At 45.3% G+C, this 23,823-nt stretch overlaps 1 protein-coding gene across 1 annotated transcript in view; it reads left to right on the forward strand.

Annotated features, from left to right (window-relative positions):
* The window catches only part of MOCOS (molybdenum cofactor sulfurase), a 421,823-nt gene that overhangs the window by 227,896 nt on the left and 170,104 nt on the right, over window positions 1-23,823 (forward strand). The window contains exon 5 of the mRNA XM_084620329.1: window positions 16,101-16,177. Coding sequence (XP_084476455.1) covers window positions 16,101-16,177 — 77 coding nt within the window. The remainder of the gene's footprint in view (window positions 1-16,100; window positions 16,178-23,823) is intronic.

The raw sequence follows: 23,823 nt of genomic DNA on the forward strand, positions 1-23,823 counted from the left end.
TGCGGAGGAGACAGAGGAAAGGCTCGATCGCCAGAGCATACAACTGGCCCGAGAGGGGGCACCCCTGCAGCACTCCTCTCCCGAAGCTGACCGGTTCAGTCAGGGTCCAGTTGAGCCTAACCAAACACTCCGCGGAGGCATACGGCACCCGGAGAAAACTCACAAACTGAGGTCCAAATCCAAACGCCTGCAGAGTGCTCAGAAGGTATCCATGGTCTACTCTATCGAAAGCCTTCTCCTGATCAAGAGACAGGAGGGCGAACGATAGACCATCTCTCCGCCCGAGTTTCAAAAGGTCTCGGACTAGAAAGAGGTTGTCGAAAATGCTGCGACCCGGGACAGTATAGGTCTGGTCTGGGTGGACCACGTCCGCCATCACGGACCCTAGCCGCAGCGAGATTGCTTTCGCTACGATTTTGTAATCCGTGCTAAGGAGTGAGACGGGACGCCACTTTCGTAAATCGCGGAGGTCCCCCTTCTTCGGCAGCAAAGCGAGCACCGCTCGCCTGCATGACAGAGGGAGGACCCCGCTCTGCAAGGACTCAGCCCAGACGGTGACTAGGTCTGGGCCGAGAGTGTCCCAGAACGCGCGGTAAAACTCCACGGTCAGCCCGTCCATGCCTGGAGATTTATTGGTGGGCATGCGACGGAGGGCTTCCGAGAACTCAGCCAGGGTGAGAGGCAGCTCTAGCCGGTCTCGGTCGCCCACACTGACCGTGGGGAGTTCCTCCCAGAGCACCTCGCAAGCATCAGGATCGGTCGGGTCCGGGGAGAAAAGGCTTGTGTAGAAGTCACGGGCCCTCCCACACATCTCCTCCGGATCCGTGAGGGGGGTGCCGTCTTCCGCAAGAAGGCAGGTGACGTGTTTCTTGGCCCCCCTCGTTTTCTCCAGGGCACAGAAGAAGCGGGAGCCGCGGTCCATCTCCCGAAGGAGGCGGATGCGGGATCGAACGAAGGCACCTCGGGCCCGGTGGTCCTCGAGGGCCCGGAGCTCCTCCCGCTTCTCCCGGCACGCTCCGCAGAGGGACGGGTCTTCGGGATCAGCGGCCAGGCGCCTCTCCATCTCTAAGACCTCCCATTCCAACTGCTCTATCGCCGCATTTCGCCGTCGGCTGGTGCCCCGAGTGTAGTCACGGCAGAAGAGCTTGGCGCGCACCTTCCCGAGATCCCACCATCGCTGCACCGAGGGAAAGGCACGCCACTGCTCCCGCCAGGCCAGCCAAAACTCCCGGAAGGACATCACAAAGCTCTCGTCCTCCATCAGGCTGTTATTAAAGTGCCAATAGGCCGGCCCCGGTCTCTCTGCACGGAGGGAGACCGTTACAGTGACTAAATGATGATCGGAGAATGGGGCCGGCCGAATGGCGGAGGAGTGGGCCTGTGAAAGATGGAAACGGGATAAGTAAATACGGTCCAACCGAGAGTGGTGTGACCGATGGGCCTCCACCCGGACAAAGGTGAACGTGGAGGTGTCATCTGGGTGATGGTCACGCCAGACGTCCACTAGGGAGTGATGGTCGACTATCCCTTGGAGAATATTCGCAGCGGCCGGACTCGGTTCGGCCCCTGAGCGGTCCCGTTCCTCGAGGGTGGTGTTAAAGTCCCCTCCCAGGACCAGGCACTCGTGCGAATCCAGGGTGCCGAGAAAGTTGGACACCTGCTGATAAAATTGTGGCCGCCTGGAGCTCATTTGCGGGGCATAGATATTAACAAGATTAACCACGAGCCCCTCCCTACGGACTCGAAGGTGCAGCACATGGCCCGGCACGGCCTCATTGACCCCTAGCACCTCAGGCCGTAGGTTGGGGGAGAATAGGGTTGCCACTCCAGCCTGCCAGGTCGCAAAGTGGCTAAAGTATACCCCGTCCCCCCACTCCAGCCGCCACCTGTCCTCGGCGGCCGGGTCCGTATGGGTCTCCTGCAGGAAAACTACAGAGTACCTCCCCTCCCGAAGGTAAGAGAGCACCTGGGACCTGCGGAGAGCCATCCTACAGCCCCTGGTATTCAGGGTCGCAATAATAAGAGGCGTCATGCGGAGGGCTGGGGGGGGTGGGGGCCTCGTATTGGCGGGGGGGTTCAGGGCCCCCGGCAGGTTGCACAGCAACCCATGACCCATCCCGTGGGTGAGTAGATCGCGTCGGAAGCTGCGGGCTCGCTCGTAGGCCGCAGCACCGCGCTTTCCTTGCCCCCTGCCCTCCTTTATAAGGGCCGTTGTGGCCTGGAGGAGTTGATCAAAGTCCCCCCATAGCCGAAGAGCCAGCTGTGCCCTATCGCGGGCGCCACGGGAGTGCTCTAGGAACTTCCGTAGCGCATGCCGCAGCTCATGGGGGGGTGGGGTTACAATTCCCGAGGTATTCCCTGATGGGCCTCTTAATACAGCCTCGTGGTCCGCTAAGGCAGGTAGACAGGGTGCGGACCACCGACGGGGCATCTGACAGGCTGGGGTTATTAAATTCATTTCACGCCTTGGGGTGGAGGGGGATGGCAGGGGAAAAATTGCCACTCCTAATGGGTCGCGACTAGAAAGTGCAAAGACTGCTCCCTGGGGGGAGTCTGCAAAAGGCGGAAAGGAAATAACCCCAGGGGCGGCATTAACATTGCAGGAGGAGGGACCTTGGGCGGGGGCAGGGGTGGGGGCAGGGGCAGGGGTAAGGCTCTGGGGTGCAGGAGGCGAGCAGCTAAAGGAAAGTGCCTCCTGAGCAGAGTCAAGGGTTAAGGGGGAAGGGGAGGGGCTCCCAATAATGCCAGGTGCTGGCTCGATGGTGGTCTTAGCGGTCATGGCATCAGGTGGTGGACCGCCTTCTGCAGGGTGCTCACCCGGGAAGGCAAATAGGGGGAGGGAGCATGGGGAAAGGGAGGCTGGGGTAAGGCTGCCCAGCTCGAGGCCAGCCGGCAGCAAATCATCCCCTCCCTGGGTGACCGGGGTCAAATCTAGGGCCTCAATCTCCGCATACACGGAGGAGAGGCCAACTCCCGCCACCCCGGGGGCCTCTCCTCTAGGGCCCGCCTCAACGTCCGCCTCGGGGTCCGCGGGGGGTTCGAGTAGCGTCCAGGCAGAAGGGGTGTCCTCAGAAGTCTCGGAGGGGAGGGTCTCCCGTGGAGGGGGGATTCTGCCCTCCAATGCCAGTCCGTCTTCCCCTCCCGACACCGGCGGATGGATCTCGCTCGCGGCCGTGGCGGGAGGCTCGATAGCAGTGCTCCCTTTCCTGGTCTTCCGGGGGGCTTCCGCGTCGGGTGGATGCAGCGGAGCTCGAGCCTTCCGCTTGCCTCGCTTCCCCTGGACTAGGGTCCAGCCCTCCATAGCATCATCTGGGGGCTGGTTAGCAGGGGTCGTGTCGGGGGGCGGAGGCGATGGTTTAGGGGTTCGGGGAGGTAGCGGTGGGGCAACATGAGGGGTGGGGGCTTCTCCTTGGGGAGGGTCCTCTCTTATACCCGATAATATCCTTGCCACACCCTCCTCCATGGGCTTTATTGGGTTGGTACTAGCAAGGGTGGAGACCCCTTGCTCGCCTGGGCATTGTAGGGAAGGTATCTCTTGGGCCCGGACGGGAGCAGCAATGGGTCGAGTAGGAGGAGGGTTGGTTTCAGGTACTGGGCAGCCAGGGGCGTCGGCAGCGACGGGGCTGATGTTCTGCCGGGTCTCGGGGGTTTCGGGTGCCCCTCCCCCCCGAGCCAAAGGGCAGTCTCTGTGGACATGCCCCGCTGAACGGCAGAGATAGCACCAGGCCTCTCCGGTAGAATAAAAGACCCGATAGCGGGCTCCCTCGTAGGGGACTAGAAAGGACCCCTCAAGCGCCTCTCCGTCACGCGCCCCTGCCGGTGGTAGAAGCTGCACTTGCCGGCGGAACGAAAAAATGTGACGGAGGGTGGGGTCCTTGCAGCCCAACGGGAGAGGGCTGATGACAGAAACAAGTTTCCCCAGGGTGGAAAGAGCGGGTAACAGGGCAGCATTGGGTAAGAAGGGAGGAACGGAGGTAAGGACGAGGCGAACGCCCAGGTCTTCTAACGGTTCTAGGGGGACAAACACCCCCCCTACCGTCAGGCCCCTCTCCACCGCCTCCTGGGCGGCATCCTCCGAGGCTAAGAAGAAAACAACCTTCCCATACATCTTGGAGGCCGCCACAATAGCCGTGGGTCCTACCACCTTCGCCAACGCCTGCACGTATGTCTCCACGTGGGGCGAGGCGGGCACCAGGAGGCAACGGACGCCGTGCTTCCTGGTCAAGGCGGGGAAAGGGCCTCGGCCGCTGGTGATGGTGGCGGAGGCAGGGGGGGGGGGGCGAGATGACGAGGCGGCAGGCAGCGGGGAGCCCGCTGCCGCCCGGGCATATGTCCTGGGGGCCGGGGGAGGGACAATCGCAGAGCTGGTGGAGGGAAACGCTGGGAGGGGCACCACGGTTGATGACGAGGCCGCAGCGGTGGGGGCAGCCCCTGCCATGGAGGGCTCTGGTTTTAGCGGGGCCCTTTCCCTTCCACCCGCCCTGGCCCTTCTGGCGAACCGGGGGGGGGTTTCCTAGAATCTGGGGTGGGGGGTGCAGCAGCAGCAGCAATCACCCTGGTGCCTCCTGCTACCGGTGCCCCAGCAGGGGGGGTGGCAAGTACCTTAACAATAGTAGTAGGGGGGGGACCTTGGGGGTCGGGCAGGGGTGGTGGTGGGGAAGGGACAACTAATTTTATTGAAGCAGTCTCGCCCCTCTCGTTCCCCGCCATTGTGAGCAGGGAGAGACAGGGAGACACCGGAAGGAGGAGGGGGGAGGGGAGAAGGCGGAATAGCCCCTCCTTCCGCTGGCTGCGGATGGGAAGGGGAAAAATGCCGAGGGGGGGGGACTGGGAGGAGGGGGGGAGCAAAATCGGGGTCCAATAATAGGGGCAAGTTGTGGGATAAGCAATCCGGGGGGGGGGTGCAGACCCACACATGTTTGTCCAAAGAGTCTCGGTTGGTCGGTTGTTAGGTCCGGTCCGGAAGGCAAAGTTCAAAGCAAACAGCTGGATCTGAAGGGAGATGGCAAGTTGCCAGCAGGGACAGACTGCGGGGGGGCCGTGACAGTTGTAATAACGATGGGGGGGTAGGGGCACCGATGGATCGGTGGTGGGGGTCTCCACGCCACACCCCCTGTGCCGCCACAAACGCAAGTAATCACAGTCAAACTCCCCCCCACGAGAGTATAATTCAGAAAGTTACTCAATCTTACGGCCTTCGTCACGATGATTTATATTATTTCTTCTGTCTGCTGAAATCTTCGTCTCCGGCTGTGTTGGCTGTGTTCCAAGGCCTCCGGCATGTTAAGAATGTTGTAAGGTCCGAGCTGCTGGCAAAACGGCTGGGTCTGGGGGTTTCCACTCCCCACTCCGGACAGCAAAATCGGCAGTCTTCCCCCCCCCTCCTCCGGGGGCTCAGCTGAGGCAAATAGCTGCGCCCGAAAGCAGGCGTGGGGGGGGTTGGCTGGCGAAGGACGTAGACGGAAAAAAAACTCAAAAAATAAAAAGAAAAAACAAAAAAGCGTCTGGCCCGGTCGGGGGGGGGACTAAAGCAGGTGCAAAAAGTAAGAAAAATCCGGGCCAGGGGGCTTTAGGAAAGAATAGAAAGCAGATAGCTGAGGAGCAAGCAAAAGACGTTCCGTTTCCTAACAGGGAAGGTTCCAGAACAATTAGGAACCTTCTGGAGACAATTAAGACAGGCTGATTAAAACACCTGCAACCAATCAAGAAGCTGCTAGAATCAATTAAGGAAGGCTAATCAGGGCACCTGAATTTTAAAAAGGAGCTCACTTCAGTTTGTGGTGTGCGTGTGAGGAGCTGGGAGCAAGAGGCACTAGGAGCTGAGAGTGAGAACGCACACGGTTGGAGGACTGAGGTGTAGAAGCATTATCAGACACCAGGAGGAAGGTCCTATGGTGAGGATAAAGAAGGTGTTGGGAGGAGGCCATGGAGAAGTAGCCCAGGGAGTTGTAGCTGTCACACAGCTGTTCCACGAGGCGCTCTAGACAGCTGCATTCCACAGGGCCCTGGGCTGGAACCTGGAGTAGAGGGCTGGCCCGGGTTCCCCCCAAATCCTCCCAACTCCTGGTCAGACACAGGAGGAGTCGACCTGGTCTGTGGGTTCAGAAAAACAGCTAACCTGACGGCTGCCGTGAAGCTCCAAGGCGAGCAAATCTGCCAATAAGCGCAAGACCCACCAAGGTAGAGCAGGAACTTTGTCACAATACTTACAACAGTGACAGGAGGGATTCTTCCATCACTGTAGTTAATCCCCTGCCTGAAGGACAGTAGCTGGGTTGATGGAAGACCTAGCTCTGTTTACACTGGAGTTTAGCTCAGTTTAGCTACATCTCTCGGGGTTGTGGATTTTTCATGCTCCTGAGAGATGTAGCTATGCCGATGTAACTTTTCAGTATAGATTAGACCTAAGACTCCAGCCAGAAAGGGCTTGGAGTTGCCTTCGGAAGCAGGAGAAGACCTGAGTTAAGAGCAGAAAGAGTGCAAAAGCTCTCTAGGCAGAGATGCCTAGGAGTAGGAAGAGAAATGTTTGTTTGTTGAACTTAGACTTTGCAACTATGCATTGTGTTTGAGTTATTTTCTGTGAATAAACTCAGACCTCAAGGAGGGATATTTTGACCTCAGAAAACGGTGTGTGGAGTCTGTGTCAGGCGACCGCAAGAGTGGGAAATGGAAGCAGGGGGCTTCAGAGTGGGAGGCAGCCGGCCCACTACAAACTGGACAAGAAGGAGGTTCAGACTGAGGTGCATTGGCGTAACTTTGTGGGAAAGCTTGCAAAGTACCTGGCCACACAACAGGCCAAATTCACCACTGGCATAGGCCAATGCAACTCTGACTTCAACAGCATTGTGCCCAATTGAGCCAGTGGTACATTTGGCCCAAGGTCAAGTTCCACCCACTCTATGTAGTCTCATTCTGTCTGGAATGTCAAATTCATACAACAATGATTAAATAAAAGAAAGTTACCAGAGTCTGCAAACTTCTACATGTAACTAACATTGAAAGTATAAGAGTGAGTTATACTTAAATGGGATAATACTGTTTCAAAATGCACACAGGAAGAGGCCATTGACTTCAAGGACAACTGTTATTGCCAGTGCATATCTCAGGGCAGAAATTGGCCCTTATGTTTTTATTTCTTTTTAAAAAACTAGATTTGAAACAAGATTAGGTAAACTATACTTTTATCTTAAAGAGTAATATAGCATAGCACAAGCGTCTGTTAGCCAGCAAGTCTGATGTCTTTGGGCATTTTTTTAAATGCATTATGTTTCATAAAGAAACATTCCTATGCTGTATGGAATCTTTAAAGGAAACAACATCTGATGAAGTGAGCTGTAGCTCATGAAAGCTTATGCTCAAATAAATTGGTTAGTCTCTAAGGTGCCACAAGTACTCCTTTTCTTTTTGTGAATACAGACTAACACGGCTGCTTCTCTGAAACAAATACAGTCTTACTGGTGCAATTTATGAATCCGGAAGGGAATCTTTTATCAATGACTGTAGTAATATAAAGATTTTTGTAACTTCTGGAACTTCTCACTAGGAAAAAAAACAATTAATTTTTAATCTTCTGTGGCCTTGTAGAGATCACATTGTGGAGAATTTTTTATCCTCTGGATGCAAATGATCTTTTGTTGAATGGCAGTGTAACACTATATGGTTTAAGTGGTGGTAAGAGAAGTTTAAGTCATTTCTTTAAAAAATAATATTGTAGACTACCAGCTGAAAAATTGAAGTCATGCAAGAATTTTAATATTTTATTAAAAATTTGCATCTAGCTGAAACTAATTGAAATGCAGTATGTAATATCTAGTTCTCGGAAACATCACTCTTGTTCACAGATTGAGGGGTCCTGATAATCTATAAAATCAGAATGTGTCATTCAGATTGATTTGAGTAACGAATTCAAAGACTTTTTTTTGCAGAAAGAGGGATGATTTTTACACCTGTAAATGGTGGATAAGGTTAGCAATTAGAAGTTCACCAAAGCAGATCCAATACATGAGGCAGTCGCCCCTGTGGCACAGCAGTATCTGAGAAATAAAAATTGATTGATTCATTCTGTTTTCTACCCCACAAATGGTAGTCATTGAAGCATATTAATCTCATTGCATTAGAAACAGTCATCACTCATGAACATGTAATGTATCTCTAACTGAGGTAAAAATGAGTTGCTGAAATGGTTAGAAAGGTGTCTTGTTTAGAAGTCTGTAATTTATTACAGTCCTGCTATGATTCAAATTCTTGGTTCATTGAAGCACACCATTGTGCAGGCAATTACAGGAAACTCAGATTACTGTATAAGTATAGATTAACCATAGCATGCATATCCTTTACAATGGGCCACCTCTAAATTTGATTTTTATTTGTACAGGTGACATCTACTGTATGGGAATGTGGAAATAACAATGAGGCAAATATACTCAAATGATAATGAAGTTATGTATGTGTAAAAATAATTTTTGAGATCTGTGGATCTGATCCTACTCCCAGTGAAGTCAATGGCAAGCTACCATTGGCCTCAGACAGTGGGGCAGGATCAGAACCAAGGGTTGAAATCCAGGACACGTTAAAATTAATGCAGAGTTTTGCCATTGACTTTAATGAGCCTAGGAGTTCACACATGATTTTCAAAAGTGATTGACATTCCCATGGACCATGGCCACTGTTTTCAGAAGTGACTAATGACAATGAGACTGCAGCTAGGGGTACAGCGCCAAAAGTGCGTGGCATTGGCTCAGGAGGGGCAACTCCAAACTAACTGGAGGCTGCACTAAATCAGCAGCATGTGGTATGGTAAGTCAGTCTCCAGTGGAGAGCCCCAGCTATAATTATAAGGTGGTCCAGAAACCCAGCACAACTGGAGTTTGTAGGCCTGTCTAAAGACAGAATTGGGCCCTATTCATTTAAGTGGTCAGTAGTTATATGTTTAGATTAAAGAGAGAGAGAAAATATAGCTTATTTTGCCAATGGTGGGTGTTACTGTTGTGAATAAGCAGTGAATCAATTACATTCCATTCCCCTGATAATTTTAGAGATTGCATTTGCCACAAACATTAAAGCTTGTATATGATTGAAAATAGTTTGTTTCTGAGGTCATACTTTCAGCATTTCAAGACCTCAGCTCCACGTTAGTTCCACTACATGGCAGTTTAGAGTAAACAAAAGAGTTGTATTTCTACAAAACATAAAAAATAACATTTATCGAGGTATTTTGTTTCAAATATAGGTAATACAGAACAGATCTAAAAGGTGAAAATAAGCTATGAATGAGCTACTTTTAAATATATATGTCAGTCATTTCCCATATTGTTATGCTTTTTTAATTAGATGAAAATAAATGAATTGAAAAGATGAAAGGAACTTCTGTAATATCTCACTTCAAAGTGCAGTTCTATTCTGAGAAAGGACTATAGGAAAAAAAAAAGCAGCTTATTCAAGATATCTGCTTTCTCTGTATATTCAGATTCACTTTTGCTTGCTTTAGAGACAAGGGACAACTTCTGCTTGTTTGACCTAAATGGAGTTATTTTAGATACATACTTTCATAAATGAGAGCTGAATTTGGTCCATAATTAAATTTCTGCTATTTGCATTCTCTTGCATTGATTCTGCAAAACCATACAGAAAGAGCCGGATTTTTTGACCATGTGCATTATTAATGTAGTGTGAGAGTGCTGGCCAGTTGCTCAGGATTTTCCTTCAAAGGGAAGATAAAAGTATGAAACTGGATGATGAAAACCAAGTACAGTCCAGCAGCTTCTTGAATCTCTGGATTTTTCCAGACTGCCAACCAAGTGAATGCTTGTGCGGATGCTTACATATACATATACGTGTCTTCAATTTCCTTTGGGTTAATGCTTAAACGATTTGTCTTCTAAAATATGTGACAGAAAATTGTGTGTTTAGATCTGTTTCCTGCACCTGTCCCGGGCTCTAGATACATTAACATGACAATTTACTCTAAAGCTGTTTCGATAGAAGAATAAAGTCCTCAGTTAGTCCTAGAAGTCAAAGAAGTAGGTTGCAAAATAGTTAAGATATTATATACAGGGGACAGAGTAATAAAGTAAACTGCTTAAACAACTCATTCATTTGCAAGTCCCCAACCTCTACTATAACTGCTTTCACAGACAGTTCTTTCATGACTTCTGGGACAATAGATGAGGAGGTGTCAATTCCCGGAGAGGCAAAGCTGCTTCTGTAATTAGCCAGCCATTCCCAGTCCCTATTCAAGCCCAAATTAATGGTGTTAAATTTGAAAATGAATTTTAGTTCTACGGAAGCAGCTTTGCCTCTCCTGGAATTGACACCTCCTCATCTATTGTTGGGAGTGGACTACATCCACCCTGACCGAATTGTCCCTGTCAGCACTGGTTCTCCACTTGTGAGGTAACTCCCTTCTCTTCATGTGTCAGTACATTTATGTCTGCATCTGTAACTTTTCACTCTATGTATCTGAAGAAGTGAGGTTTTTACCCACAAAAGCTTATGCTCAAATATATCTGTTAGTCTTTAAGGTGCCACCGGACTCCTTGTTATTTTTAACCAGTTAGTCAGATAACTGGTTAATATAAGGTGATATAGGTTTTCTAAACATCTCATTAAGCTGCTGATCCAGGCTGCAATTATGTGGGCTCAGTTGTAGTAAAGAATAGATAAGGGAGCTAGTCTGTAGTGAGTTGTTGAGATTCTGAAGAGGTGTTCTTTGTAGTCTGAAATGCATCTATGTTGTCTGCTGTGAGAACTCTCTGATACTTCAGGAAATGACTGTTGGATCAGCATTCAAATGAAGATCAGATTAACCTCATTATTCTAGCAGAACTACGGTTGAATGGGAAACAAGTTATTTGAAGCATCAATTACATCAAACATAAAAGTAGCCATTGAAATAAATGTATTGTGATCCAAGGAGTTTCTTTGCTCTTGTACCTAAAATGCTGTTAAATATTCAGTTAGAACGCTCCCTATGTCCCAAGAGATAGATAACTACCCCTTGTAGCCCTATGCTTTAGCTTAATACTAATTAAAATTGCCAAGGCATTTAAGGCTTCGTTCATTACAAAAACAGAATTATATATGCATTCCACAAATTTCCCAGGGGCACAGGGGTTTGTAAGTAGTGTTCAGTTCAGAAACTGAATAGTGGGGAGATTACATGATTGTCCGAAATAGCATGTATTGGGATTGAGTAAACAATGAAGGTGTGGATGAAAATCACTTGAAGAAAAGGTAAATATACAAATTCTAGGAATAATGGAAGAATTGTTCTGACTTCAGCAAAGGGTATAAAACGATAAACAAAGTAAAGCATAACTAGACTTTGGGTGGGGAGGATATAAACATATAAAATACAAAATGGGCATTTGCAAAGAGTAGGCTATAGCTACAAATGTATCTGGAAGCCTGCCTCTCTTTGGAAATTGAATCTAATATATCATATTTGTAATGGGTCCATCTCAGTAGTGACTAGGTAACCATTTGCAATCAGCTGAAAATGTAATGGTCCTTAGATTTATTCTTCTGGTCAGAGACTGTGCTGGTGGGGGACACAACTATATGGACAGATATTTATAAATTTATAGTTATTTTCTAAAAAGAAAAGGAGTAGTTGTCGCACCTTAGAGACTAACAAATTTATTTGAGCATAAGCTTTCATGAGCTACAGCTCACTTCATCGGATGCAGTGAGCTGTAGCTCACGAAACCTTATGCTCAAATAAATTTGTTAGTCTCCAAGGTGCCACAAGTACTCCTTTTCTTTTTGCGAATACAGACTAACAGGCTGCTACTCTGAAACTAGTTATTTTCTGTGTTTGTTATGGAGGCTACAATAGATGCAAATGGAAATAATAAGTAATAATATAGTTCATGACAATGTAGTTTGTGTATGCTATTTTCTTAATCATACTACCATTATAGTAATTCTTAAAAAAAAAAAAAAAAAAAGATGGCTTGTTTGCTTTAAAAAAGAAGAGATTCCTAAGTTCAGATCCATTGACTGAATGGATCTTTTGCTCTCTAAAATAGTATTGTGGCTTTCACAATCTCATATTGATAAAGAATTTGATATACTGCAATCATCTCCTTGCTTAATTGCTTATTTTCTCATGAATGTAATCCTAATTTTCTTAACCTCTTCTCTTACTGTAGTTCTGACTCCTGAGGCCTTTTATCTTTTCTGTAGCCCTCTTTGTTACCTTTTGAAATATTTCATTATCCTTCCTGTACCAGCATGCTCTGAATTGTGCAGGGCTCCAGGTTATTTTTGCTCACAGATGTTCTGTACAGTGCCAGCATTTCTGCTCTGTTTCTTTATTGACACAGTTCCAGAGGTTTGTTTGCTTTCCTAACTGCGGCTAGCTAATGAGCTGAGTATAGTATATTTCTGTCAAGTCTCTCTCTCAGATCTTTTCTATAACCTGTCATCTGGGACTATGTGGGACCTAACTCAATAAGCCATTTCCCAAACTTATCTACATCTTTAATCCTTTCCTACATTCAGTTTGAAAGCCACTCCTTTTTGCCATTGTCCTTTGTGATGGTTCTTGAGGCACCCAGGACTGAGCCATGTTGTTACATCTGCCTCTAATGAGAGAAGTCTTCCCTGTACTTCCTGGGTGTCAGCTCCCTAACACCACCAGCCTTTCAGCCACTCAAACACTCTCCTCTGTGCTACACCAGACCTGTCTTTGCCTTGCAGATTAACAAAAGGTTACCTTGAGTCCCCTTGAGCATTTTCCGTGTGATATCCAGCCCCTAACACTGGCTACTCACAGAAATCCCTGATCCTTTGCTCCCAAAGGAACAGTGTACCCCAGTTGACCAATTTTCCCTTTTGCCACTGCTAACACACTGCACTTGTGAGCATTTTGTAATAAGTCCAAAGAAAGTTTATTTAAAATAAAATAGAGATTCCACTAGAAACAAGAGCAAGTGATGGAAACATGGTTACAATACAAAAGAAAACCATAAAACGTGAATTAAGGCCTACACTTATTAATAGTTACCTTTCCTATCTAATAAAGTAGGTTTTCCCCACAAAGTTCAGTCTGTTGCAGAGCTGGCTGGCATCCCAAAAACCAAATACAAATGTTCATGAAACATGCTGTTCAACAAGGAGTCTCCTCAGTGAATGGCTGCAGAGTATCTTTCTCCACCTGTGATATACTTAACCAGTCTTTCATCTTAATTCACAGATAGGGTGATCTGTTATAAAATTCCATTTTACCTCCAAGGGTTTTGATTGCTTGCAGTTGTCTTTGATGGTTTTTCATTGACTGTTGTGGGATGGGGCAAGAGTAGACAACTGAACCTGGCTTTATACCACTGGCTGACCAGGGGGAGGTGACAATTCCCTCCCACTTGAATGGGCCATCACTGAGGCATGCGATTCCCTGGAGACTCACTTTTACTCCAAAACCCAAAAGGCATTGTTTTCACTATACATTATCGCTTAAATATTTCCCATGTAAACATCTCACGATGATTATGTGTATTGATGAATTACAAGCTTTCCATATAGACCTCACATACTATCCTTCATGGATACATACCATGAGAGTAGTGTATTAGGTGTAGTGATTTTATCCGGTCTGGGACAGAAGTTGTTTGTAAAGAACAGTGAACACTTTGTGCTTTGGCATCAGTTGGCCTCTGTGTTACACCTTTGGATTCACTCTTGCCCCTCGGAGGCATTGGTGCATTCTCTTATTTCATATCACCTGCAAATGTGCATAAACTGATCTCTAGTTACTAGTCACTAATGTATAGCATTGGGTTGTGTCTGCTGCTATTGAAATCAAGAGAGGTTTTTCCATTGCCTTCTCTGGAAGCAGGCTTGGGCCCTAATTAGTCTAGCTTTCTAGCCTTAAAATCTATTAATCTATTCTCCCTTGTGGCAGTCCACCACTTATCTATTCCTACTAGATCTGTAATTATTTACCCCATTCTCTGGCCTCTTTTATCCACACAATTATTTTACTCAATTGAGCATTTCACCATCAAGACAGTACTTACTAACTTTAGATTAGTCATTTATGTGAAAGTAAACTTCTTATTCAAGTATTATATGTTCTCCTTCACTCGATTCTCCTATTAGAGTTGTTGATTAAAAGACACAGCCAATTGTTTTACTGCACTCATGGTTCATTCTTAAAAGTGTTCAAGAGACTAAATAACTAAATTTAGCCAAATTTATTGTCTAAAGACAAAGAAGAACAATATGAAAAGGAGGCGTACATATCCTCTTTCTGAGAAGCAAATTTTCACAGTGTATTCACCTTACACATGTCAACTAGCAGTATTTATACAGTAGTATTTGTTTTATAGGTTACAAAACTCTTTACACATCACTAAAATCCAACACACAAGTGTGTACCAGTTCCTTAAGTAGTTGTTCTGTACCTTTGTTATCTTTGTTTGAATACTAACATTCCAGGTACTGTCCATGAAGGTATCTTCCTTTACTTTCTCATGTTGTGTTTTGAATAGTTCATTCAAAGTGTTGCTGAACCCTGAAAGTAGTCCCTAATAGTACTTGGTACAAAGTATTCACAACGCTTGCTTTGACAAGTTTCCTATTTTCTAGTCTGACTTCAGCTTTGTAAAATGTTGTGAGATACTTGACATGGGTGAACAAAATTGTGGGAAGAGCATAATACATGAACATAACTTCCCAACTTCCATATATAAAATGTAATGTAATGTTACAGTAATATCATGCACCTAATACCTATTAATGTGGTGTATAGTACATCTAATGTATATGTATGGGCTAACGGTGTAATGTATATTGTTTGAATTAGTTGATAATTGTGGATTAGTGAAAAAGATAATTGAGAAAAATCCCCTGAATTTTTCAAGAGGTAGCGTGAGAACTATTATGCCATTTTATTAAGGGTGGGGTTTTTTGTTTGTTTGTTTAAAACTACAAACATGTAGTTTGGATCAGATTGATTTTTTTTTTTTACCCTTTCTGTACCTTTTTTACTCTATCTTTAGTTGTGGCAATGACAAATCTTTTTTCCATATTTTGAAAACGATTGTGTCATTTCTAAAAAGCCAAAATCTGTTCTCTAGGGCATTTTTTGTGCATGTGTATGTGTGCTGACACAGCATAATGCTTTGCTATACAGGAATTGCCATACTGGGTCAGACTCATGCTCCATCTAGTCCAGTATTGTGTCAGTGGCCAGTACCAAATGCTTCTGAGAAAGATACAAAAAAACCCCAGATCAGGTTGATGTGGGATAATCTGCACCCGTCCTAATCCCTAATAATCAGAGATCGGTTTAAACCCTGAAGCATAAGGTTTTATCTCCCTTCCAATCCTTTTGCCATTAGCATTAATTATTATAATTCTGAATATTCTTTTTATCCATGTAAACATCCAATTACTCTTTGAATCTTGCTAAATTTTGGCTTCAGTTTCATTCTAGGGGAATGAATTCAACTGTCTAATTACATGTTGTTTGAAAAAGTGTTTCCTTTTATCCGTTTTGTATTTGTCACCTTTCAATTTTATTTCATGTCCCCTTGTTCTAGCATTATGAGACTGGGTGAACAGAACGTCCCAGTCTACCTTCTTACCATTTCTAATGAACAGTGGTATTAGAGTGGACTTATTTTCCATTTCCAGGAGCAGTGCAGGGTGGGAATTATGGTACTGTTTTTCCTCCTTGCCTTGGGGAAGGGAAGTAATTTATTACTTGCATTAGTTGGATTGGTATGTGGGGGAGGGGAAGAGGCACAGCTCCAACTTTTCCCCAGCCCTTCCTGACTAGCTAGTTAAGGTGAGGAGTCAGCAGTTGCATAGTGCTCCGTACCCCTATGCCCTCAGACTCAAGGTCATGCAGGAGAGTATTGTTCCCCTGGTGGAGGTGTACAGCCCATGTGGAAATCTAGCCCAAAGAGTATATTGTGACTGCACAGGATAGTACAGGAGTGGGAGATGAATCCCTACGGGAAGAACTCGTTTCTCTGTGAATTAGTTTCACTAGATTTCTAATAAGTGTTATGAAATGTATTTAAAATCATGTATGTAGAGTAGCTACGTGATTGGTTTACTGGGCTCATTTGTTCCCCTCTCCTTTTCTGCAGGTTTGAAGATGGCACTGTTTCGTTCCTTGATATCATTGCACTGAAACATGGATTTGATGCTTTGGAAAGACTTACAGGTCAGCCGCACATATAACTCTAACACCAAAGAAGGAAGTTCCATATTAATACACAGGGCTTGATTCTGATCTTGTTGACACCACTAACTTAATTCACTTGGATAGAGTTATGACTATTGTTTACTCATTTGAGATTGGAATCGTGCGTGTCAGTGGTGTATTCAATTTTAAAATATCAGATTTTTCCAAGCCATGTTGTCACTATCTATAATAAAAACAAAACATCAATGGGGTTCTTCTACATAAACATGTAAAGTTTTGAGCAGGTGACACGTTTGTAACCTGAATCACATTCACAGATATACGGAAGGATTGAGTAGAAAAATATTTGCATTAATTAGCTGGGCTTCATTCAGCTGTAGTTGGCAGCAGTAATTTTTCCTACTGCATATTCGAACTTGATGATGTGGCTTGGTGCTGAAGAGCTATTTTATGATAGGGAAACCAGTGAAAACAATTTAGTGAATTTCCAAAAGCTTCTTGTTAAATAAGAAATAGTGTTCCATTGTCTGTTTGGCTACCTTCAGGCAGTAAACTTTCTAGGCAATTTTACTTTTTACAACAGTATATATTGCATTATCATGATGTCTTTTAATGGAAACCATTCTGAAATAGATTGCATTTTACATTCCTTATTCAGCCTTTTTTTTCTGGGCAGCTACATCTCAGGAAAAAAAATACATGACTGTGAAGCCACTGTAGAAATAATTTAAGGATTTGAGTATGAGTAATCACTTTTTAGATCATTCATAGAAGAATCTGAAAGATATTGATGAATTCAGTTCTGTGGAAGGCTTCCTATCCTCGGCTGACATGATTTAAAATTAATCCTATGAATGAATTTCTGTGTTGTCTCATTTTTATTTTTTTCATAAATATTTATATTCTATAATTCAAATGTGACTCTCTGCATAATTAGATGGCATTGTTATAACAATCAGATATAGTAGTATAGTATAACAATCTGATATAGTAGCCCACCTAAGTAGTGACATGCATCCATTGGGGAAAAAATAGTAATCCCCTCCCTCAAAAAAAAATCTTCCTATTCATTGAGATGCAGACCACGTTCCATGAAATTTGCAGTCCCCTTTCACATTTGGGTAAGTGATTTCCTTTCTGCTGTGTTGTCTCCTACATCAGTGGTTCTCAAAGCTGGTCCGCTACTTATTCAGGGAGAGCCCCTGGTGCACCGGACCAGTTTGTTTACCTGCCGCGTCCGCAGGTTCAGCCGATCGCGGCTCCCACTGGCTGCGGTTTGCTGCTCCAGGCCAATGGGGGCTCCGGGAAGGGTGTCCAGCACGTCCCTGGGCCCACGCCGCTTCCCGCAGCCCCCATTGGCCTGGAGCGGCGAACCGCGGCCACTGGGAGCCGTGATTGGCCGAACCTGCGGACGCGGCAGGTAAACAAACTGGTCCGGCGTGCCAAGGGCTTTCCCTGAACAAGCAGCGGACCGGCTTTGAGAACCACTGTCCTACATGGTAGTAGGACACAGTTACATAAAATGAAAAGTATTTTCAGCTTCTGTTCGTAATTGGCACTGAAAAATTACTGAGGTTTATTAAACGTTATCCATATATTTACCCATATTTATTACTATTACCCCATATCCCATTGGGTGGATCACATAAAAAGATGAATATGGGTGAGTGCTACTCATTGGTTTATGGAATAAAAGTTCTCCAGAAACTTGTCTAAATCTCTGCAGAAGGTCCACTGGAGAGGAGGTTACAATGGCCACATTGCGATAGCCTCCTTTGTGCAGGAGATTTGGGAGTTTTAAGGAAACAAAACAGCCCCCAAAGTAGGGTTGCCAATTTTGGTTGGTAATCCTGGAGGTTTCATCACATAACATAATCTTCAACTGAAGTTTAATCTTTAATTCCTGGACACTCCTGGACAATCCTGGAGGGCTGCCAACCATACCCCAAAAGAGGCATGAACAAGGCTGCCAGGAGATGTCCTCACTCAGAACCTTCTCTGTATGAGCTCCTGCGAAGCCCTTGGCAGGAATCAAAGCTGCATTCCCTAGTGGAAACCTTTGGAATGAAGGGTATTAGAACCAACAGTTCCATGTTAAAGTGAGTCTCCCAGAGTCACAAAGGGTCTTCTTGACTCCAGGATGTGTAACACATTATTCCTTGCGTCAGCTGGTGCTTATCTGGCCCAGTGTCACAAATCCACGAGATGACCATTAATGCCAGATTTTGCATTTAAATCAGAGATTTTTCTGAAAGATACATAAAATTACATGAAGCCAGAGAGTTCCCTATTGACAACATATAGGATGAGGCTTAACTGCATTGTTTACTTGCACGCAGATAGAATATATTGTGCTTATGAAATGTGTTCTTGGCATATCAGTTTCAGGCGCAAATGTAGGTATAGGTGATGTGTCAGGCCTACATCTCTCAACTTTCTTCAGCTCACTCTTCAATTTGTTATTTTCAAGCACAGATGCATCAAACACATACCTGACATAACAGTGGCCCCAATCCAGAGAGGCACTAAGCATCTGTGGGGCTTTTGTAATACCTGCTGGCTGTCATAGTGATTTCAGATGTTCAGTGCCTGAGGATTTGGCCCAGTGTTTGAAAAGTGGCTGTGTTCCTTTCTGATGTCCCAAGGATTTTGTGAGGAGTCTTCTGTGACCCGGAGTGCCTGGGGCTGCCCTCACTAGAAGTGCCAAGGTCAGGGCAGGCTGCAAAAGGGAGAAAAGATACTTCCAAGCCTGGGGGTAACACTGAAGTTAAACTCCCCAACCAGTCACAAACTGTGCTTCTGATCCCTCACACTGGTTATCAAAAAGCAAAAAAAGAAATCACACAGGCACCTTTATTGCATTCCAGTTCTTTGGCTCCCAGTTAGCACATAAGTCCAGTACAGTGAGAAGTTTTATTTAAAAAACTCTGCTCACATATACAAAATGTTCTTCTGACCCCAAAGGGTCAGCCACATTACCAGGTCAATATAGGTTTGGATCTTACCCGAAATACCATGCTGCCAGCCAATCCTTTAGTGTCTAAAACTAAACGTTTATTATAAAGAAAAAAGAAAGAACAAGAAGAGAGATGTTAATTGGTAAAACAGTCACATACATACAAAGACTTCAGCATCCATGTATCAGGTTCCTAGCAGTATTGGTAAGTTTGCTGGCTTGAAAGTCCCTCTGGAACACATCCACAGCTTGGATGGGTCGTTCAGTCCTTTGTTCAGAGGTTCATTTGTAGAAATGTTACTACAGAGGTAAGAATCAGGAATGAAGACAAGAAGCAGGACTGAAGACAATTTTGGAGAAGATGCAACTGCCTTTTATAGTCTTTTCCCACACAGCCTGTGCTACCTTTGTCCCAAATACAAACTGCCCAGCACATGGCTTGGAAGCCTTAGAGTTCTGTCCATAGGCATGCCCCTGCATCCCTTGCTGAGTCATAAGGTGTATTCCTTGTCTTCTCTCAATGGGCCAGTTGTATAGCTGATGGTCCTTAATGATCCATCAAGCAGGCTAGGCAGTGCTGATACCAAACTTTCTGGGGATGTCACCCAGAAGCATAGTACAAATTTTGTAATACAGGGCTGGAGCACCCACGGGGAAAAATTAGTGGGTGCTCCACACCCACTGGCAGCCAAGCTCCCCCCTCCTCGCCTCCTTCTCCCCCCACCGCCTCTCCTGAGTGTGCCGCATTCCATTCAGAGTCGCAACTTCTATAGCTCCTCAAGGGCCTGCTCCTCTTGAAATCAATAGCGGAGCTTTCATTGATGTTAATGAGAGCAGGATTGAGACCCAAATGAATAAGGAGATTTTGGACGCTCTCCGTATACAGACTACAGTTCAGAAATGGAGCCTTTGGTATATTGTTGATCTATCCATAGAATAAACTGCTTTAATAGTATGTATATTCACTAGACAAACATGTTCTGTGGTAAAGGAGCAGTTCTGTGGAATTCAGGAGCAAACTTCTTTGGTTGACAGTGCACAAACATTACCAGGGACCTGACAGGAAAGGAGGCAAAACATCATCCCTCCCAATGCATTTCTTTTTTCATCTTCGCTTCCTTCTGGCACCTATTTCAGCTGAAGAATCTATCAATCTAATGAGGGTACTAGGCTGAGGAAAAAACTGTTCCCCTCCAGTCCTGGTCCTGGATAAGATGCATGATAATAATGTGATGACAGGATAAATATAGGCATGAATGAACAGTTTGAGGCCTTTTGTTCCCACTTTTGATTTGCTTCCTGGTCTGTATGAGTGATGAAAATCTAAGACCATACACACACAAAAAAAGACTTTGTGTGTGTGTAGATTTGTCTAAATTCTCTGCAGTGTCTTTTGTCTTCTGATTTTGGACTAATTCATTTGTCTCTGGTGGACTTTATTTTTTTATTTTATTTTATTTTTTTTGAGGAAGCATTTTCTTTGTCTGGCTTGTATGTCAGTTCTTGTCATGAATTTTCTGTAGAATACAAACTAAGGCTTCAAGGCAAGAATAAATTCCTTCACAAGGACAGGCTTGAAATGATAGCTTTCTGTGTGAAAAGATCTGTCTCTGGTATTTTGGATACATCAAATTTTATTTTCCCTATCATTCATCGGTAGCCATGTTTAACTGCAAATCAGATGTATTTATACTACTCTGGGGTGAGTGTGGTGAATTATTGTATTTGCTCAAACCCCCTTTGACCATGTTCTTGGCCAATATGGGTGAATAAACGGTCTTCTAATGAGCTTATGGTGTTCATTATCACCTTCAGAAGAATTATACATTGCTTACTCTCAAGAGTCTAAAAATGGTTCGATAAGTTTGCCATAATTTTTATATATAACAATGTCTATATATTGAAATAACTTCATAGAATAATTTAAATTCTTTCTTGCAATACACTGTAGATGGTGTGATTTAAAATTAAATATTAGGATGAACTTTAATTTTTTTCACTAATATCTCTTGCTATAGGGCTGACCTTTTTTATTTTTACCCTTTTTTGAAATTGGAAATTTTAGTGATTTTTTTAAGGTGAAACTGAGGAAGTGTTTTGTTTTATATTAAATATTCTTTAAAAATTGGAAAACTATGAATTAGGGGAGGGGGGAATTGTCTGTTTGGATGTTTCAGTTTTGGTTTTCCACCTCCCCCTTCCCCACTCCTTACTTTTCAGTGGCAACTTGGAAAAGGGAGGAAAATAAAAATAAAGGGGGAGAGAGTGGAGGAGGAGAGGAAAAATTTCAAAAATAAAATTTAAGAAACCTAAACAGTGTGATAAAAATGTTCACATAAAATTTTAAAATAAACTAAAAATTATTGCTTTTTGAAACCTGTGTGGAACAAAAGTGACTTAACAATTTCCCCCAGTTTCTTGACCAGCCGTACCTAATTATGTTCCATCACAAGATTAAGCAGTAATTCTTCTGTGTGACAAATCTAGCTCAGGTTCTTCTGTGGCCCCCATAACAGTAGTATCTGAGTGCCTCCCAATTTTAATGTCTTTGTCTTGACCACATCGAGGGAAATACAGCTGCACTAGGAGAAGGGGATAAAATGGGACCCAGACGGGGCCACCCCCATCCCTTGTACCCTCCTGGGCAGGGGTGACCCTACTCCCTGACTTTGGGAAACTAAGATCCAGGTGGTATCCTTGGGGGAAAACTGCAGAGAGCAGCCATTCAGAGCTCCAGCCAGTAGGACCAGGAGCAGCCAAAGCTGGGATCTGAATATTTCAGGCAAACCTGTTGAAATTCTGCAACTTACTCTGCCCTGTGCTGATAGGCTGTTTGCTCCAATCCTCCTCCTTCATCTCAGTTTCATCTGCCCCTCCTTCAATTTCCTCCCCTGCTGTGTTCCCCTCACCCCCTTTCCCCTCCTTCTTCTTCCCATTTAGGGGATTCCCTCCAGACTAAACCCATTAAAAAAAGAAATTGTGGTACTGACATGACGTTTTCCGCCATCACATTGTTTACTCTGCTTGTGTGTTCTACCCTTTTCCCTGCCCTCTGTAAGCTCTATGGGGCAGGAACTGTCTACTACTCTTTGTTTACATAATGTCTATCACAATGGGATCCATGCTTGATGGGTCCTGAGGTGCTATCATAATAAACATGATTAATAATAATGTCCCCATTTTACCGATTGGGAACTGAGGCACAGAGAGACTAAGTGACTTGTTCAAGGTCCCACAAGTCTGTGGCGAAGGAGGAAGTTGAATGCAAGCTAGCACCTTAACCAGTGCGTACACTGTTTTCTCCAAACTTTGCCTACAATTCATGTGATCCTGTAGTAGCATTTGTGGTCTCAGATTACTCTAATTTTGATCATCAGCTGGCAAGAGCAAACTGGACAAATGCACAGTTTTGCCAAAAACATGGAGTGCAACCCTTAGTGGGGTGTGAAGGAATGTGGCGGGGAGGGAGGGCGAGCAACAACACCAGCCCTGCGCAGGAGGGAGGGCTCAGGAGAGTGGCTCAGGCTGGGCCAGCTCGACATGGGCAGGTGGCAGGGGGTCTTGGGCTGGCGCCGCGTGCAAGGGGTAGAGGGAAGCTTCAGACCAGTCCTGGGTGTGTGGCAGGGGGCCTCATGCCAGTCCCATGGGTGGGCAGGTGGAAGGGGGGCTCAAGCCAGCCCCATGCAGGTTGGCGGCGGGGTGGTGGCTTGTGCCAACCTCACGCGCGGGGGAGAAAGGAGGGCCTTGGGCCAGCCCTGAGGGCAGGAAGCAGGGAAGGTGGGAGGATGGGGGGGAGCTCGCGCAGGGCCTCAGGCCACTCCATGCAGTGTCCCGTTTTCCCTTTGTGAAAATATGGTCACCCTAACACTGCTATATATACCTGTGCTAACAGGGTGTGCAGCATAGGTACTCTACAACCGCCCTAAGTGTAGACATAGCCTAAGCAACAGAATATTTTTCATTAAGGGCTTGATCCTGCAGAGACCAGATCAAGTATTTATAACCATGCACAGCCCTGAAAGGTGATTGGAGGATGTGGTGATATGTAGAGCATGACCCGTAGTATGGAGCAGCCGTGCATTATTCAGTGCAAAAATGTCTTCTGCATGCCTGCTTACAGTAGTTAGTGTTAGGGTGAACTTTCTGAGCCTTGACTCTGCCCATTCCTAATCCCTAACATGCCCCTTTTGGCCCCTACTGAGATGAGGTTGCAAAGGATAGAGGTGTGTACAATACAGAACAATCTGTATGCTTTTGCAGAACTGCTGTGCACTGGGTCATCTGTGGGCAAATCTTTGGCACATTGCTTTCTATATACTGTACTTTGTATATACTTGTGCCTGCACAATCAATGCAAAATAGGTCATCAGTATTTGCACTTATACAACGTGAGCTAGCTGAGAAACACTTCCTAATTAAAAAAACAGTTGCAGATTTGTGTTAAACTACTTGGTGCACATTTTGCACACTTGAATTGTCCTAAAATTTTCTGTGGTGAGATGTACAGTGAGACGTGTATTGCTTATAAATTGTCTGTTTTCCGTTGACCCCAGAGTATTTGGGGAGGAGAGGTAGATATGCTGGAGGGTAGGGATTGGATACAGAGGGACCTAGACAAATTTGAGGGTTGGGCCAAAAGAAATATTATGAGGTTCAACAAGGACAAGTGCAGAATCCTGCACTTAGGACGGAAGAATCCCATGCACCG

The sequence above is a fragment of the Lepidochelys olivacea genome (assembly GCF_965140295.1).
Source record: "Lepidochelys olivacea isolate rLepOli2 genome assembly, chromosome: 2".
Classification (NCBI taxonomy): domain Eukaryota; kingdom Metazoa; phylum Chordata; order Testudines; family Cheloniidae; genus Lepidochelys; species Lepidochelys olivacea.